Source organism: Erythrolamprus reginae, chromosome 1 (genome assembly GCF_031021105.1).
Source record: "Erythrolamprus reginae isolate rEryReg1 chromosome 1, rEryReg1.hap1, whole genome shotgun sequence".
NCBI classification, from domain to species: domain Eukaryota; kingdom Metazoa; phylum Chordata; class Lepidosauria; order Squamata; family Dipsadidae; genus Erythrolamprus; species Erythrolamprus reginae.
Window position 1 is genome coordinate 286,658,569 of NC_091950.1, and position 19,785 is coordinate 286,678,353.

General features: G+C 40.1%; 1 protein-coding gene across 2 annotated transcripts in view; it reads right to left on the reverse strand.

Moving 5' to 3' along the window:
• Positions 1 to 5,642: 5,642 nt before the first annotated feature.
• Positions 5,643 to 19,785, reverse strand: part of LOC139156956 (gamma-aminobutyric acid receptor subunit rho-2-like) — a 34,281-nt gene continuing 20,138 nt past the window's right edge. Inside the window, exons 4-10 of one of the 2 annotated variants that reach the window (XM_070733198.1) lie at positions 17,601 to 17,668; positions 16,423 to 16,646; positions 14,667 to 14,749; positions 13,952 to 14,092; positions 12,017 to 12,169; positions 7,238 to 7,425; positions 5,643 to 6,037 (exon numbers count right to left, since the gene is read on the reverse strand). In XM_070733198.1, coding sequence (XP_070589299.1) covers positions 5,711 to 6,037; positions 7,238 to 7,425; positions 12,017 to 12,169; positions 13,952 to 14,092; positions 14,667 to 14,749; positions 16,423 to 16,646; positions 17,601 to 17,668 — 1,184 coding nt within the window. In that variant the 3' untranslated portion in view covers positions 5,643 to 5,710. The remainder of the gene's footprint in view (positions 6,038 to 7,237; positions 7,426 to 12,016; positions 12,170 to 13,951; positions 14,093 to 14,666; positions 14,750 to 16,422; positions 16,647 to 17,600; positions 17,669 to 19,785) is intronic. The other variant, XM_070733199.1, reaches the window with a different exon arrangement.

Genomic DNA, 19,785 nt, shown 5'->3' on the forward strand with positions numbered 1-19,785 from the left:
AAACCAACGCAAAAATGGTGCTCCACTGGGCGCCGCTGCCCGGCTGTCACCTTTTGTAACAGCTGGGCGCTTCTCAGCGTTCTCCCAAATGCCGAACCCGGAAGTTCGGCAAAAGTTCGAGTTCGGGAGGCCGCCAAGAAGCCCCGCTGCCCAACTGTCGCCTTTTGAAACAGCCGGGGGGCTTCTCGGTGTCCTCCCGAACCCAAACGCCGAACCCGAACTTTTGCCGAACTTCTGGGTTCGGCGTTCGGGAGACCGCCGAGAAGCCCCGCCGCCTGGTTGTCGCGGGGGGCTTCTCGGCATTCTCCCAAATGCCGAACCCAGAAGTTCAGCAAAAGTTCGGGTTCGGCATTCGGGTGGCGGGTTCTTAAGGCGAAAAAAGTTCATAAGAAGAGGCAAAAATTTTCCGAACCCCGGGTTCGTATCTTGGAAAGTTCATATGACGAGGGGTTCGTATCATGAGGTACTACTGTATTTGCCACTTTATAAAATGATGACAGATGCAAGTGAAGTACTTAAATGACTTGCTATTTGAATTCAGGTTTGCGAGGGAGGGTTAAGCGAGGTGCTTTTAGTGGGCCCCATCCCTGAGTGGGCCCCCTTCATTTTCATCACTGCTCTTTTGAACCAAGTCAGGGAAAGAGTCAAGTTTCTTCTCAGAACTAACCTGTTTATTCAAAGCTAGTGATTAGTCAGTGCCTTACAAGAAGGAAGTCAACATGTCTAAGTGAGGTTTGCTAAGAGGCCCCTATAGGGAATGGTACTATGGACATTTGTCCACTGAACTCACAGTCTGATGACAGCCCTAAGATTAACTGTACTAGAATTATAAAACACAGCAATTCACTTGACACTCAAGTCTTAAATAACTCTGTTGTGTAGTAGGCTTCAGTAGGCAAGAACAAAGCAGCATAGATACAACAGCAATTTATTAATTCAAAACTGGAACTGTGGAAAAAACAGGCCAATCCCTGTAATTTATACTCTGGGCCCACAAGGCCTTAACCAATCACAATACTTGAAAAAGCCCGCCCAAATATGAATGTTGTAAGTTTCCCTCCAAAACAGTTGCAGTTAACAGTTAGGGTCATCTAAAGATTAGTTTCATTTTACCAGGGCTTAACATAACTATATATATTCAATACATAACATCCCTCCCCTCTAGAATAGTTCTTACTCTCAGTCTGTCCAATATTCATAGTCTTTGAGATAGGCTGGGGGCCCACGGATGCCGAAATGTTACTGGAAAGTCCTGTTCAAGTGGAATAACGTCCATCTCCAATTGGACAGAGTCTTGATGGCCATTTTGGTTGCCCATGAGTGGTGGCGGCTCTACAGCCATTGGTACATCTGTTACGTCTCCGCCCACACAAGGGAAGTGCCTGGAGACAAGCCGGATTGGGAGAGCACGGCTCCCTCCTATTGGCTATGACCAGCGGGGTGTGTCAGCCGGGAGCGGGAAGTTTTAGGTTAATTAATCTGATTGGTCCTTACCTCAGCTTGCTGCCGATATATAAGGGATTGTTTGTTGTTGTATTTTGCCGGTTATTACTTGTGTTAAATAAAGAGTTGATTCCGACTTACTGGTGCCTGACTTTTCAACAGCCATTTCTCTGGAGGTGGCCACGGATGGTGTAGGCAAACTCGGAAGAAAACCGTTCTGTTAATGGGTCTGATAAAACCTTGGAATTCTCATCCATAACTGATCTGGTCTGCTGATGCCATAACTGCTCAATTTGAAATCTGATTGTACAATCATTCCCCAGAATAACCTCCTATGACAGTGATGGCAAACCTTTTTTTGCTCGGGTGCCAAAAGGATGTGTGGGTGCAATAACATGCACGTGTGTACCATACTGCAATGCCCTCTGAGTGCATGGGCACACAACACCCCCCCCTGTGCTGTCCACTTGTGCATTCACACAGGCCTCACTGAAGCTTCTGGACTTCTGGTAGGTATGTAGGGCCTGTTTTTCATCATCTCCAGGCTCCAGAGGCTTTCCTGAAGCCTGAGAAGGGTGACAATGGCCTCCCCTGCCCTCTGGAATGCCAAAAATCAGCAGACCAGTGCATACATGGATTCTGGAACTGACATAGGGCAATTCCTTGTGTGCCCTCAGATATGGCTCCATGTGCCAACTGTGGCACACGTGCTAAAGGTTCATCATCATGAACCTATGACAATGGGCCCATTACCTTAGTTACCCTGACTGCCACCCAAGGTACCCCACTCCCATAGTTTCAGGCCAAGGCAATTTACCCAACTGTAAATTCTTACGAGGAATTGGCTAAGCTGTCTCTTTCTCTACTCCAGTGTTTTTCAACCAGTGTGCCGCGGCACACTAGTGTGCCGCGAGACCTGGTCAAGTGTGCCGCGAAGCTCAGAAAGAAAGCAAGAGAGAGAGAAAGCAAGAGAGAGAGAGAAAGAAAGCAAGAGAGAGAAAGAGCGCGCGCAAGAGAAAGAGAACGAGAGAGAAAGAAAGCAAGTGAGAGAGAAAGAGAACAAGAGAAAGAGGGAGAGCAAGAGAGAGCGAGAGCAAGAGAGACAAAGAAAGCAAGAGAGGGAGGGGAGAGAGAGAGAGAAAGACATAGAGGGAGGTAGGGAGGGAGAGAGAGCAAAAAAGAGAGGAAGGAAGAGAAAGAAAGAGGGATGGAGAGAAAGAGAAAGAAAAATGAAGGGAGGGAAAGAGGGAGGGAGAAAGAAATAGAGCGAAGGGGAGGAAGAGAGAGAATTTTTTTGTCCAAACTTTTTTTAGCCCCCCCCCCCCCCCCGCTCAATGTGCCCCAGGGTTTCGTAAATGTAAAAAATGTGCCGCGGCTCAAAAAAGGTTGAAAATCACTGCTCTACTCTGTCTGGGTCAAGTCAGTCAAGCTTCATTATGAGCTGGTGGCCCCACTTCAGGTCTGCTGGGCTGTGACTTGTTGCTGTACTTGGAGTTTTGTGTTGACACAGGAGGAAACTTGCCAAGCGGTGAGTCCAGTCCCTATTCGTCATCTGTTTGAGTGCCTCCTTCATGGTCCTGACCATTTGTTCGGACTGGCCATTGATCTTATGTGCCAAATCATGTTGGTGTTAAAGAATGACTGAAACTCTTCTGCCGTGAATTGTGTCACATTGTCGGACATGATTACCTCTGGCAGCCCATGTGTGGTGAACAGCTGCATGACCCTGGTTGTTGTCACCTATGAGACAAGTGCCACTTCTGTGCACATGTGCAGAAGCAAAATCTAGCAAGGGGACATGTGTACATGCAAGATTTTGGCAAATTTTTACTTATGTGCATGCACAGAAGCAAAAACATCACCGAAATCTTACATGCACACATATTCCCTTGTGAGATTTCAGCGTGTTTTTGCTTCCTGCACATGCACAGAAGCATAAACACACTGGGATGTGTATGCATAGCACAATCACACAAGAGAATCGAAGCTGCACGCACAGAACACCGGTAGCAGTGGAAATGGCAATCTGCCCCTGCTTTAATGTCCACAGATATCATCCTTCATTCAGAACTTCCCCCTGCCCTGAGGGGGAACGTGAGGGCATCCAATTTCTTGATTATCTTCTTAATCAGTTAATAGTTATATATAGGACAAGGGTATAGAAGAAGGGCCAGTTCCCCACACCCTCTTTCACATTATAACTATGTAATAATTGTGTGATCAGGGTGAGTAGAAAAAATAGCAACAGCACCATGGACAAACGTAACAGATTGTTCTGAAATCCTCTGAGGGATTCATACTGTATATATTGCTCTCATGGTTTGGAGAAGTAGATTTGAGGAGTGAAACTTTGATCAGTCAGGCAGTATTTGTTGAAAGGACTTCCTCTGTTCATCAAATGCAAGAATTGTCCTTTATGTTGCCTTTTATGCACAGAAAGAATGGAAGAGAACAAACTGTGGACTTGACTCTCCATATCTTACTAATTTATTGTTGGGTATTTCTTATTCCATAGCATTTTACTATTCCCATTTCCATTTGCTCCTCTTGCCCCAATTTGAGGAAGGAATTGAAAACAAACAATGGCTTAGTCTGAATCTATTCCCTTCTATTGCTCGTAAGGGACAGAAAGGACAAGAAAATTAAGACTGATGGGAAACAGCAGAGAGGCAGTAAAGGGTCCCTGATCTCACTTCTGTCCTACCAGTCTGCCACCAGTTCCAAGGATAGGATATCCTATGAATTCAGGCTGGAATGTTCTCTCCTGATTCTTTTTAAAAAATCAGACGAGTTTCAGATTGATTTTTCTGTTGTCCATTGATCTAAATAAGTAAAACATGAGTGATGCAGCCTGAAAATGTAGTTTTGTTTCTACAAAAGAAATTATTTATAATGCCTAGTAATCCTACCTTCCACAAGGATACTAGCATTTTATCAAGTAACTACTGAAAGGGTTTATAAAACAGTTTATAAAACTGCATGCAAAGGAGACAACAGAATTATAAAGAACAAGTAGCTATAGTCAAATTTTAAAGAGCAAGAATAAAAACTTGCTCCAGGAGGTCACAGATGTTATCTGCCTAAGATAAAAGGTAGAAGGCTAAAAGTATAAAACTACTAGTCCCATCAATTTCCATATGAGGAAGGGAGTGGACACTGTACTTCAGCAGCAAAGTGTCTTGGGCTAGCTCTATTCCAGATACTCAAGCCTAGTGGTTCCTTCAACATCACTGAAAGAGGTTACAGAACACCAGACATGCAAGTAGTCCTTATTTTGCAACCACAATTGAGCCTGGCAACAAGGTTGTTCAGCATAGTGGTTATTAAGTGAAACTGCCACTGTCTTTACGACATTACTTCAACTTTCCTTTGCTTTGCAAATCTGTGAAGGTCATCAATGTGAGAATTGATTGCAAACGTTTTCATCACTGTGGTAACTGTAACTGGTAAATAAAGCACTTGCTAAATGAGGGCTACCTGAATTTGATTCAGAATACTTGTATGGACCAGTAAATGCAACAGAACCATATAGCCCCAGGTGAAGAGAGATCTGTAATAGTCCAAAGAACTTGCTTCCGAAGACATCCTTTATTTAATATTTAACCACATGTCTTACTTCTTTTTATTTTATTTATTTATTTTATTTATTGGATTTGTATGCCGCCCCTCTCCGCAGACTTTTTACTTATCAACTGCTCAGTTTAGTGAAACATTTTCATTACCCTCCCCAATGTATTTCTGAGAAAATTCTAAGTGCATGATCCTGATAAATAAAGGTGGTCCTTTCCAAGATCCTTTATGTATCCCGATGCATTCTAACCTGTCAATCTAGCTTGGGAACTGCTTCACAGCACCTGCTTCTTAACAAAAGAAATTTCATATGGGGTGCCAACAATCCCTGAACATCATCATTGTATTGGCTGATCAAATGGAAGAGGTTTATCTCTCTCCATCTCAATCAAGATGACAGAGCGGATTCCTAGCCACTATGACAACACTGCAATGGCTGAGACTAAAGTTCGATAGTTGCGTACTTTCACACATGAAAAGCAAACTTGTCATATGTTAAGAATGGACAGAGAGCAGAAAGTATTCAGTTTGAGTCAATCGTCTCCAACACCATTGTATAAAATGTTTCTTAGAAAAATATCAAGTGTTTCCATGTGTCTCAGCTGATACAAGATGGATTATTGTCTCACTTGGAATCCAAAATTTTATTACCTGAATCTTCTAAATATCTCTTGAGTTAATCAGAGCTACAATATGTTCAGCAGAAGACAGACCAGTATACTATGTTAAAAAATATATAGGCGCCTGGGAATATTAACCTTGAATATTTGTCAATTGCATGAGTGTTCTGGATAATACGTAGGCTAACATGCTCTTTGAGCCCTTTCTTCTTCGATGAGTTAGACTCATTATTCATAGTCAAATGGATCACCATCTTCTCTTGTTTATCCTCCTCAGTTACGTCAGTTACCTCAGATATCATTTCATTTTTGGGATCTCCTTCTGGGCTACCAGCATCCAATTCACTGTATATGCCATCTATTGTCATTCCTTTTGTAGAAGAAATTTCACCCATGCATGGAAACTGGAAAAATAAAACAATAAAGGAGAAGGAAAATTAATCAAACGAAAGACAAAGATTGCATGCAGTTTCATGTGAAATTTTGTTCCACCAAACAGAATTCATAGAATGAAATGGTCCAATTATTTTTTTCACTATCTGCAGCCTGTATCTGTCTCCCAGATATTTTCTGCAGGTTTGGTAGTTGGGAATATGGTAATAGGTTTGTGACAGTATAGGAGAAAAGGGGAAATGACAAGAATGTTATCTTATACCCTTCTTCTATGCAGGACTATTCTGTTAAAGCTAAATAACCAGACTATACTCTTCTACTCAATAAAAAAATAACGCTGAATATAAATTGTGAGCTTTTTTCTGTATTTTTTTTTTCATTTTTATCCTTTTAAATATACATTCATATTATATGTGGACACTATTGATTCTGGGCATTTATTTTATTTTATTCATTCTATTCATTCATTCATTTATTTATTTGATTTCTATGTCACCCCTCTCCGAAGAGGCGGCTTACAACATATAAAAAACAGTAAATCACAATAAAATCAAGCCAATTAATTAAAATTACAAAACAATCCAAAATCCCTTATTAAATTAAAAATCAATCACACCCCTCGTACAATAATCGTACAATCATTCGTTGGCCAGGGGCTAAGATCTAATCGGCCCAAGCCTGATGACATGAGTCTTAAGACTGTTATGAAAGGCGGGGGCAGTACGAATCTCCGGGGGGGGAGCTCATTCCAGAGGGCCGGGGCCCCCACAGAGAAGGCTCTTCCCCTAGGTCCCGCCAAATGATATTGTCTAGTTGACGGGACCTGGAGAAGGACGACTCTGTGGGACCTAACCGGTCACTGGGATTCATGCAGCAGGAGGTGGTCCTGCAGGTAATCTGGTCCGATGCCATGTACTGTACAGTTTTATAGGCCATAACCAACACTTTGAATTGAGTCCAGAAACCAATTGGCAGCCAGTGCAGACCGCATTGGGTGGAGATGTATGGCTGATCATCATCAGCATTACATATTAATCTAAATTACAATAACAATATTCATCTTTATCACATTTATCAAACTTAGGTGATTCTCATAATATTATTTAAACATCAGAAATTTCTACTATGGATTTCCCCAACATGGCCAGCTGGGTTGGAGAAGGCTGCTTGAATATAGTCATAAGCCCAGGCACGTGGTCAGCATTTCTCACCTTTTCTTGCTCCTTCCGCTCTTGCACTGTTGCCAGGTAGTTCACCGCTGCATATTCAATGACCGAGAGGAAGACAAACACAAAACTGACCCAGAGGTAAATGTCTACAGCCTTGATATAGGAAACGCCAGGCATGGAGGCATTGACACCAGTGATGATGGTAGACATGGTCAGGACTATTGTGATTCCTGAAGAAGCCACACACACAAAGAGGATATTAACATAAGTCAAGCAACAAGCTTACCTGAATCAAGCCTAATAACCAGTTACAGTCAATTGCAAAGTCTTTGTGGAAATGATAGTAAAAATGCAAACCTCTTGAGCTTGTACTAAATAACTATCATCAGACAGTAACTACCATCCCCAGGCATTACCTGTTAAGCATCCAAAACCTGGGATTTCTGAGATCCTCTAGGCCAGTGTTTTTCAACCAGTGTGCCGTGGCACACTAGTGTGCTGCGAGACATGGTCAGGTGTGCCGCAAACCTCAGCAAGAGAGAGAGAGAGAAAGAAAGAGAGAGAAAGAGAAAGAAAGAAAGCAAGAGAGAGAAAGAGAGAAAGCAAGAGAGAAAGAGAACGAGAGAGAAAGAAAGCAAGAGAGAGAGAAAGAAAGCAAGAGAGAAGGAGAAAGAGAGAAAGAAAGCAAGAGAGAGAGAGAAAGAGAGGGAGGGAAGGAGGGAGGGAGAGAGAAAGAGAGCAAAAAGGAGAGGATGGAAGGAAGAGAGAAAGAAAGAGGGATGGAGAGAGGAAGGAAGAGAGAAAGAGGGAGAGAAATAGAGCAAAAGGGAAGAGAGAGAGATTTTTTTTGTCCAAACTCTTTTAGCCCCCCCATTCCCCCCCCCCCGATCAATGTGCCCCATGATTTTGTATATGTAAAAAATGTGCCGCAGCTCAAAAAAGGTTGAAAATCATTGCTCTAGGCTCTGTTGCTTGCCAGGTTTTTATTATTTACATATTGCTAACAGGGGGGGGGGAATCATTGATATCTGCTTTACAAATGGTCACAAGACAGGAGTCTTTGGCAGAGAAAGGAAGAGTCATTCTACTCAAACCAGGATGAAAGGACATTAAATTTGATAACTTTTATAATCATTTTTAGAAATTGTTTGTTATGTATAAATTTGAAAGCCCTGGGGGGGGGGGCAGGGTGTTGCCTACAATCCTTAACAAAAAGAAGCTTTAATTACAGTTAGTTCTTCAGGTACAACAGGCTGTTTAACAAGGGTTCAAAGTTACAAATGTACCCTCGTGTATTTATAATAGCGGTTCAAAATTGCAACCAACAAGAGACCTCTGCAGTCATGTGACCTGGATATAGTCATTCCTGAAGCGGCAGCCATTTTTAGACGTGACCCTCCCTTTTTGAGATCCAGAAGTTGCCTACAATTATGACACAATTTCCAAGGTCCATAAAGTCAAGCTTGGGTTTTCCCATCACATGACCAATCAAGATCAGGGACTTTTCAGCCAGCATGCTTTTTTCCTCCTTTTCATTGATACCACATAGGGGAGTACGTCTTTCTTTACTGCTCTTGTTGTTGTTTTTTGTTGCTGTTGCCTTGACAATTGGAGGATGATAGTTGCCTTTGTGAATACTTTCCTTTTTACAAAGGGTTCCCTTCCCCATTATTTCTTGGAATTGCTTGTGGAAATATTAGCCAGCATAACATACTATATATCAATGATGGCGAACCTTTTTTTCTTTGGGTGCTGAAAGACCCTGGGCGCGCACTATCATGCATGTGCGAGTGTCCACACCCATAATTTAATGCCTGGGGAGGGCGAAAACAGCTTCCCCTCCCCCCTGGAGGCGCTCTGAAGGCCCGAAGTGGCTTGTTTCTCAACTTCTGGTGGGCCCATTAGGCTTGTGTTTCACCTTCCACAGGCTCCAAAGGCTTCCCTGGAGCCAGGGGAGGGTACAAATGCCCTCCCAGAGCCTTATGCAAGCCAAAAATCAGCTGGCCAGCACACACATGCGCGTTGGAGCTGATCTAGGGCAACAGCTCCCGTGCCAGAAGATATGGCTTTGCATGCCACCTGTGGCACCCATGCCATAGGTTACCCATGACTCCTATGTGTTCTGGTTTCTGGTAGAAGTAATTACAAATAACTCCCATTAAATGCATCATTTCGTGAAATAAGCAACTCTGTTTATTTCTCTGCTCTCTTGCACTTCAACACATTCCAGACATCAATCGGTCCATTATCTCTCTTCTAGCCGCATATCTCACATTCCTTTTTCTGCTTCATTTAGGCAAGATTTATTTCCTAAATACGTAGCTTTAAAAAAGACTAAATACAATACAAAATACTTTGGCTTACTTTAGCGTGGTGAAAACACCTCCATATTTCCTTTCATCAATGTTGAAACTCCACCCTTCTTCTCCACTAGCCCCCTGACGTGCCAATTACCTCACAACAATATTTAACCCATTCCTCTCCTTAATATCTTCTTCCAGACCTTTGCTCTCTACATTTCTGAATTCTTCTGAATTTAGGATTAACCCAGCGAGCATCTGATTCTCCCTCGGTAGATCCTGAATTCATAGCCCCATCCTGTGGCTGTCCTCCCACCTGTTCTACTACCTGTAACCCTGCCCCCCCCCACTTCATAAACCCTATCTGTATCCGAGTCCTCAATATCTTCATCATCCTTCAACTGATCAGGAGTATGTACAACACCATGTAGTATACTATATTTTATTTGTTTGCATGTGTTTTGAGATTGCTTTGAGAAAGTTTCTTTGCATTCTATTGTACTACGTTTGCTTGCTCTTACTTAGAGGCTTGGTGTGTAAAGTACTACTGAAAATTTCTTATGGAACAACTGATGGGTGGGGAGCAGTAGTTCCCTCTGGAGGCTCCATGGGAGCTCTGCAAATTTACCCCCCACCCTAATTTAAGCCGAGGCACTTGTATGGAAATATTGCAGTTTGGAGGCAGAGGGCCAACTCTCCTTGACAGAATAGTTGATGGGCAGATAGCAGCAGTTCCTTCTGAATCCACTGGGGAGCCCTGCAAATTCTCAACCTTGTAGGTTCACTTAATAATTGCAGAGGTCACTTCACAAAAAGACGCAAATAGCACATCTTCCTCCACTTAATGTCCCAGTTGATTTGCTTAAGAAGCGTAGTAAAAAAACATCATTAAAATAAGTCTGATTCATTTTACAACAGATTTACAAGATTTATGACCAGAATGACAAGTCCCATTAGGATTGTACCTCAAGGACCAACTGTATAAGCTTAATTTTCAAAAAGACACACACAGCAAAAGGTTGACCAATTTTTTTGATTTTAGAAAGCAACAGATGAATAAGGATCAATATAAATTTCAGATAAGATTTTGGAATTAATTAACCATCTGCCAGCAGTTTGGCAGATGGAATCTCATTAGGCTCAAGGTTGACAGCCTTCCATCCTTCCGAGATGGGTAAAATGGGGACCCAGATTTCTATTGCTATAAAGAATTTTTTCCTGTAGAAAAATGTTTTTCAAAAATGCTTCAAAAATTGGACACTAGAGGGAACTAAAGATTTCAGTCAAAAGAGAAAAACATATAAACTTGACTAAGTGTTACAGAATGGCATAAAATATTTCAACATTGGAAATATTGGGACATTTTTGAAAAATGGAACTAGAAAATAACAATGACAACAGCCCCCATAGTTAGACTGTATTTAAAAGATAATATGAAAGAGAAATAAGTTTTACCTACTACAAGACAGAGTTGAAAGCAGATTTACAAATGACAGACTATAAAATTATACTGTACTACTGAAAAAGATGTTGCTCTGGACATACAAAGGAAACTGACTGATATTTTAACAATTAAAATTGAATATTAAACAGCAAGCCAAGAATATTGACCTGGATATTTTTATTATATTGGTCTTAAAAAAAAGACATGTTAAAAGTTTTGAAGGGACAAAGAAAAAATGAAAAGATATCAAGTTCTATGATGTTATTTGAATGCACAAAAGATTAAGGAATACAACATTAGTTTATTTCATCAAGGTTAAAATAGATCCATTATTTCTGGTACGCCTTAATGGACTTTTGCTGACACAAAAACTAAAGTAACTATGTTGTATGGATTTGTTTTATAGATAAGATATGGGATATGGGAAGAAGATATTATAATTTAAGAGGAAGTGAAAACTATTAAAATTGTGATTGAAGATTGGAAAGCATTTCTTTATATGTTTAATTTTTTTCTTTACTATAGTCTTCAATTTTTTATTATTTCTACCTTTCCTTTTTATTTGCACCTTTTATTCTATTTTACTCTATTAGTTTTTACTATTGTAATTATAATATTTAATAAAATTATTTTAAAGGGAAGGAATACAATAAGAAGATTGATCCCAACTCGAATCATTTTCTGAGTTTCCCAGGCCTGGAAGTTTATTAAATTTGGTTTTACTCTGGTGGTTTTTATATATTGCTTGTTATTTTGTATGTGCTTTTATTTGTTGTTCACCAAGTTACTCTAGTGACATAGGCAGTCATATAAATCTAATTAATTAACCTAATTAAATCTAAATGAATATAATAACAAATTTATAGCTATAAAAGATTAATTTCTAACATATTACATTATATTTTTATGTGAGGACAAAGCATAATGTATACCTTTTGCATACCTTGCCCTATTTTACTTTTAGAATAGAAATCTTACACATATACATCAAAATGAATGCATATAATTTTCTAAATGAGATATGTTGCAAGAAACAGTCATGCCATATCTTATGTGTCTAAGACAGGAACCCCTCACCTAATGACACTCTTGCAGGCACAGCTCTATGATCTATCCAGAAGGAAACCCAGGATAACATGACCATCAACATGGCAGGAAAATATGTTTGGAGCAGAAAGAAGAAAATATGGCGATGTAGAATAAAGTTAATGTAGAGGCGGTTGTACCGACCTATTGAAGAAAAATGTTAAAATGTGAAGCGAGCAGAAATATGAACAGTTATTAGAAAAGGCATCTACCCTGTTTCCCTGAAAATAAGACGTACCCCGAAAGTAAGGCATGTCAGAGGTTTTGCAGAATTTGCTAATATAAGGCACCCCCCGAAAATAAGGCGTAGTCAAGTTTACATACGGTACGGTGGGAAAACATACGGTACCATTCAAAGCTGTTCATAGCGGTACCGTAATAATGTGGCGTCCCCTGCTGGCCCCTTCCATCGCTTTGTACTGTCCAGTACAGCAGACACAGCCTGCTGCTGTCTCACCGCCATTACAGTTTCCACTACAGTGCTTAGACTGTAGTTCCTCTGGTGGCCAGAAGCTGCAATAGCGGGAGTATACTGTTGTACCATATAAGTGCCGTCGCTTGTGTGGATGGGTGCCATACTGACAGGTACCATACCGTAATCAGTGTACCGTATTGTACACTTTCTTTGGGGGTGTCAGCTTTTCTGCCTGTGAATTTGTCTTATTTGAGAAATATAAGGCACCCCCCGAAAATAAGACATAGGACAACTTTTGGAGCAAAAATTAATATAAGACAGTGTCTTATTTTCGAGGAAACACGGCATATGCCACACAGATAAAATATAAAGAAGGGGAGGAGAGAGAAGAAAAAAGAGATAGACTGAAAGAATATAAACAGAAGAAAATAAGAATGCTGATAGATTCATTGTGTGCGTGTATATGATAGAAAGGGAAAGAGAGGGGTGTGTGAAGGAAGAAGGAGATAATTTAAGTACTGTATTTGTCCTTGTACCAATTAGGCTGATTACAACAGTACAATGATACTGAAGACACACCACTGAAAATATAGTAACTTAATCTTATTGCTATAAACCACATATCTTCCATAAAAAAAGGGAAACAATGCTAAACTATACAGCCTAGTTGCCCCAGCAAGTTCTTCAATAGTGAAGGTCTGTAGAGCATCCAGGTCATAGTTGTCCCAAAGGGGCTTTTTCAGGAGGCACCTGGACTTTCTTGGTTTTTTCTTTGAAGATGTTTCGCTTCTCATCCAAGAAGCTTCTTCAACTACTTCCATTCCCCACTATTCTCCAGCTTCAATCTTTCCATTTCCACACTATCCTGTCAGAGTTGAAGAAGCTTCTTGGAGGAAAAGTAAAACATCTTCAAAGAAAAAACAAGAAAGTCTAGTTCAATACTGAAGGCATTGATAGTTGTAATTCTGTAGTATCTGGAGAGAGGTTTTCTCAAGAAAGTTATTGTCCTTTCGCACTTTTGTTCCGAAGCCTGAATTATACAGACAGTGCATTTGATTTTTAAAATATCATATGTGCTGCTTAAACAATATCTACCTCATTCTGCAAATAACATGAGAGAATGTTAGGAAGTCTTATTACAGCTATATTAGATGAAATAGCAAAGAAGCTTTTTAATGTATGATTAAATATACTTCGTTGATCATTGGTTTACTTGAGATGCTTTATTTACATTCACCAAGAAATTGTATGAATAGAGAACATAAAGCCACAATGATGTTGTTTTTAAAATTCTATACCACCACCAAGATTTAAATATGTACTTAGCAATGAGGCTCACTTAAGAGACTTTGAAAAACTTAGTATCTCAGTTATCTCTAATACCATATAGTGCACAGGATAATTGGGAGAATTAGAAAGAGCACCAAGTTGGCTGCTTGAGTTTGTCAGGGAAAATACAGTCAAAATATTAATAAGGAATGAAAGAATAGGGTGAAATGTTCTTTCCATACCAGTACTACTATAGAAAGCAAGTCTGGAGGTTGTATGAAATTTTTGAATCAAGAATTGAGACAAGGAAATCTTTTCATCTGTTTTTAAAGATTCGGTTCCATTTTTCCAGTATAACATCAAATCTTCATCTGTATATGCATCTGCAAAGGGAAGAGGTTGCAACAACAAAATACCGTAATAACTATTTTACTGGTCAGCAGCAAAATTATGAAAGAGGCCAATTAATGAGAGGCCTACGTTTTGTGACGCCCCCAAAATCCATCAGACTACCCCACTGCATACTGATTTTCTAAATTTAGAGGCTGGAAATAAATGCAGACTACATTAAAAGCTTCAAATGGGTTTCATGCAGTTAAAAGAAACAAAAGTAGTTCTCCAAGGAGAAAGTAGTCCAGAAAATCAGAGTTTATCTACAGTTATTCATCTCCTAGACATGGTCTCCCAATGCACTCCCTGCTTTAAAAAAAAGCAGCACTCCATGAGTCCCCCATCCACAAACATCTTTTTTTAAACTCTCATTGAACATGAAAAGGCAGAGGAAATAATGTATTTTTAAAAGCAGAAGAATGGATGATGTAGGCTGGCTCTGCCTGAAAGCAGAGAAGTAACCAGCTGAAGCAGAAATAACAGATATCAGTAAAGTCAACAGATTGGCTGCTGTTTAATTTGTTATCCCTCTAGTTTTACCATCAAAGATAAATAAAAGCTACTGACAGCTTTCAAGCTCCAATGAACATGTCTGTGAATCTAGGGGAAAACGGCTGAAGTCCATATTGCACATTGCTGTCACTGTGATCCTAGAAATATAAAAAATAAGAGTTGATATTATTACAAAGAAAGAGCTACAGGCATGTGATGCTGTCATGCCCCAGCATATAACTTTTAAATACTATTGTTCCTCTCTAGCCCCAACTAATGGCCAGAGAGACAAATACCATGTATATTGTATTATAACGAACCGGGGTGGCGCAGCAGGTAGAGTGCTGTACTGCAGGCCACTGAAGCTGACTTGTAGATCTGAAGGTCAGCGGTTCAAATCTCATCACCGGCTCAAGGTTGACTCAACCTTCCATTCTTCCAAGGTGGGTAAAATGAGGACCCGGATTGTGGGGGCAATAGCCTAGCTCTGTTTAAAAAAGTGCTAACATGTTGTAAGCCGCCCTGAGTCTAAGGAGAAGGGCGGCATAAAAATTGAATGAATGAATGAATGAATGAATAAATAGTTTGAAGCTGACCTCACCCCATTACCCATCAACCTACACTCTCAAAATAAGTGCATGCTGGGACTTCATTTCCTGTAGCATTTGGAAAAGGCAGAAGCACAAAGAAGAATCCACCTTAATCTATGGCACATGGTTGTCCAAGTACAAACCCACATCCCATGCACAGAGCATCGCTGGTGAGATTTAAATTGCTTGTATTTATTGTTATGTTCAGCAGTAATCTTGTATTTGGTTCTCATTGTATGTATCCCTATTTTCCCTAGTTTCCTCATAGCCTATTCTTTCAATAAAGCATTCAGATCTAGCATTTAGATTCATATACCGCTTCACAGTGCTTTACAGCCCTCCCTAAACAGTTTATAGAGACTAAGCATATTGCCCCCAACAATCTGGGTCCTCATTTTACCGACCTTGGAAGGATGGAAGGCTGAGTCAACCTTGAGCCTACTGAGATTCTATCTGCCAAACTGCTGGCAGCTGGTGATCAGCAGAAGTAGCTTGCAGTACTGCACTCTAACCACCACGCTACCGAGGCTCTTATCTCAGATCTACACACAATCTGTTTTATTGGAGGATAGGTGGGTTTAGCTGTACATCGAGCTGTACACATACTAACATGTAATGAGGACAGAACAAATATGGTAATATATGAAGCCACATATTCATATATAAAATATGTCCATGCAACAAAGATCTGCTTGAATTACAATACAGTGTCCCCTCGATTTTCGCGGGTCCGAACTTCGCGAAAAGGTTATACCATGGTTTTTCAAAAAATATTATTAAAAAAATACTCCGTTGGTTTTTTGCACATCAAGGGTTTTCTGGGGCTGCCTGATGTACAATTCTGTGCGTTTCAACTCTCCTCCTCCCCTCCCTCCACCTCAATCGTCCTGCTTCTTTAAATAAAAGTTCCGTTTCCGCCCCAGCCTTTTGATCCCACCCCTTTAATTCTCGGAGCGTTGGTATGCTCCAATTGAAACCAAGCCTTACTGCCGCCCGCCACCGCCACAGCAAGCACAGCAAAGCCCCCTGCCTGCAGCCCTGTTGCCCCTGTGGTTTCTGGGGTAAGTAAAACCAGGAATGGAGGAGGGAGGGGGAGGAAGGAAGGAAAGAAAGGGAGCATCTCTACCTCGCGGAAATTTGACTTTTGCGGGTGGTCTTGGAACATATCCCCCGCGAAAGTCAAGGGAACACTGTACTAGAGGAAGAATATGTAGTTCATATAGCAATAACTTTGGGATTACCTTGTGCTATAGAGTACGTGGCCATCTGGGAACACCCGCAACATGATGTTGTCAGTGGTGGTATCATGAATGAAGGATCTTTTAGAGTGGACAAAGAAAATGTCTGGCACCCAGATCTTTTTCACCAACCGCCCGTCAAAAGTCATGCTCCTGTTCGTACGACTGGGAAAGGAGAGACGCTCATCCTTCCAGTAATGTCTCAAATACAGTGTCATTGTAAAGTCCTGAAACAAAGTGTGGGGTGGTGGGAGATACCTTGTGATTATATCTTTTGATTTTATAAAAGACTAGATTAATTGGTAAAATTGGGTTTTTAAGTTATCAGAAAACAATAAGAAGAAAATGAACCATCCCATCACAATGAAGAAGGCTATCTCCCAGTAGCCATCTGTTGCAACTTAGATGGTTTTAAAATAAATAATGTTACTTTAGTTAACATATTGCATGGTTGGTTTAATGATGGTTTACTGAATAGGCTATAGTTCCCTGGGAACACATTAAACCATTAAGATGATCTGTTAAATCCAACCATTATTGCATTTCTTGAGCATGTTAAACCATTAGGATGATCTGTCAAGTCCAACCATTATTGCATTTCTTCCACAAATGGTGACTAGTTCCCAGGAGAACCAGTTTAAGAGCTTGATTTCCTTTTAAAAATAAATAACCAAACATTTGAAGCCAAGAAATAGGTCAAGATTTCCTGAGACTTCTTTCTGCATCCTTAAATGCCCAGATCATTATCTTAATTTCAGTCTCTCAGTGTTACTTCTTCACACATTGGGCTTTATTCAACTAGGCTTCATTTTTAAGAAAATCTATAACAATCTTTCCATTGACAACATATTATTTTGATTGCCATACCACAAAAAATCAACCAGTGCAATAAATATTTAAAGATACATATATATGACTTGGTATTCTGTACCATAGAAGGCATATACAAAAAGAGGAGAAGGTCAAGAACACAAGCCTGACCCACCAGAAGATGTAGAGACAACATCAAAGCATCAAATAACAATGGTTGAGGCGACCAGAAAGGCAGGAACCAGAACTTTGTATCTCCCTTGATGAGGATGGAGGAGGAGGAGGAGAAATAATAAATTTTGTTTACTCTGAGGGAAAATCCAAGTCACATCTGGTTTTGGATAAGAAATCTAACATTAACCATAGCGTACCATATTGACTTCTGAAATACTGTCCAAATTTTCAACCTGCACATCCACTCCAACAGGAATAGCCGGACCTACAAGAGAAAGAAACTGAGATATTGAATATAAATAGTTCTTGCTTAATGACTGAATGAAACTTCTGAAATAAGTTTTTCTTTTCCTACATCTATGAAACAAAGAACAGCTCCTTTGTAGAGACGTTGTGTTAATATGTCTTCCCTCCAGGAATGGGGGTGGTTGGGGTTTGGCTGTAAAGATAGAGTTGGCAATGGAAAAGAGCATTGTTGAAGCAAAGGAGAGTAGAGAGTTGAAAGGGATTATTTAACGTTTCCTTGTGAACAAAAGAATGAAAGAAATGCCCATTCCAGAATAGATGTCTGCCTTAAGTTATATTTCAACTGCATGTAAATAGTTTCCCCTTTAGGATTTGTACTTGTAACATGTTCTTTCTCTCCGTGATGTACATTTAGGGCTAGTTCTTGGACCATGCACTGCCAAGCCGAGCTATCAGATTTTGCTGCATCAATTACAAAGGAGATTTCCTATTTTTCCAGAGCAACTGGATATTGGAACTAAAAATAGGTGACATCACCCTTCTTGAGTTGGATGTGAAAAGGATTCATCATATCATAGCAATCAATGTGAGGAAAGTGGTTTTTTTTTTAAAATAAAACACTAAGCAACTATAGCCTCAAACAAGACTTATAACAAAATTATTGGACATCAGTTTATGAATTAAAGCAATGCTGGATAGGAAGGTTTCTTAAAAACAAACAAACCTTAAATCTATAGGTTCACCTATAGGTGGATTAAATTGAATTAATTAATAATTATATGCAAATTACTGTATTTTGTGTTTCTAAGGTTCCTTTTGAAGCAGGCAACAAAGACCTGTAATGTAATTTCCAATTCCAGCTTGGATTTTTCAGGAACCTGTCTTCTTTTCAGGATGTAATTTCTTCCCCCAAAATGAGAGATTAGGGGCCTAGGAGGCTGATTCCATCCTATATCTGCTCCTGCCACTTTTTTTCCACCATTCTCCTCAGGGTTGATTTTTAACTCAGCTAGGCTACCTCCCACTAGTGGCCACTGGCTGAGGGGAAAAAATTACTATTTTTTTGTAATTTGCACTTATCTATGATTAGCCACTCAATCAACATAATTTTCAGGGTTCTTATACAACATTTTTAACCAAATGAAATTTATTTGCAGAAAGCTAGAATTTGGTTGGCTAATACGTGTTCAGTAACCTATACACAACCACAGGCAAGGACAGTATTTGAAAAAACAGCATTTGTAGGAGGAAATGTATGGGTAGGGAAAAAAATATTACTTCCTCCCATCCATTTACTCTCCCTTGCAACAACATCTTGTATCCACACGTATCTTATGAGGAAAACACATAGTTGTGGACTTTCTGCTTTCTTCACAACACCAAGCACATTCTATCCTCCATTTTGAGTCATACAAAACCAGGTACAGTATTTCATAAAGTTCTGAAGTCTCCTAAAGCTCCAAATTATTTAATAGAATAAAGCTCTGTTTCATTAAAACTATACTTAAAATCTCCCCCGGGCCTATACAATTTATGTATGGTATGTTTGTATGTATGTATGTCTGCTTAATAATGGGGGTTTTAAAATGTTTTTTAAATTATAGATTTGTTATAAATTGTTTTATTGTGTTGTGAGAAGCCCCGAGTCTACGGAGAGGGGCGCCATACAAATCTAATAAATAACAAAATAACAATAACAACAAAATCGCAAGCTCCCCGGAAGGTCAGAAACAAGCTCTTCAAAATGGCAATGGGAGCAGCAGCCATTTTTAATGATTGCTCTTTAGCTCAAGCAACTGCAGGAATGGTGTTTAAAAGAAATGTTGGAGCCGGAGAGAGATTGGCCAGTTTATAGGAAAAAGAAACTTAAAATACGGATTCTAAAAATTTTAAAGATTGAAATAACGGCTGGTGAGATCTGGAGTGCAGAAAAGAAATGTGGGTTTTCTCCGAGTCCCGTCAACTAAACAATGCCACTTGGCGGTACCCAGGGGAAGAGCCTTCTCTGTGGCGGCCCCGGCCCTCTGGAACCAACTCCCCCCAGAGATTAGAATTGCCCCCACCCTCCTTGCCTTTCGTAAGCTACTTAAAACCCACCTCTGCCGCCAGGCATAGGGGAATTAAGACTTTTTCTCC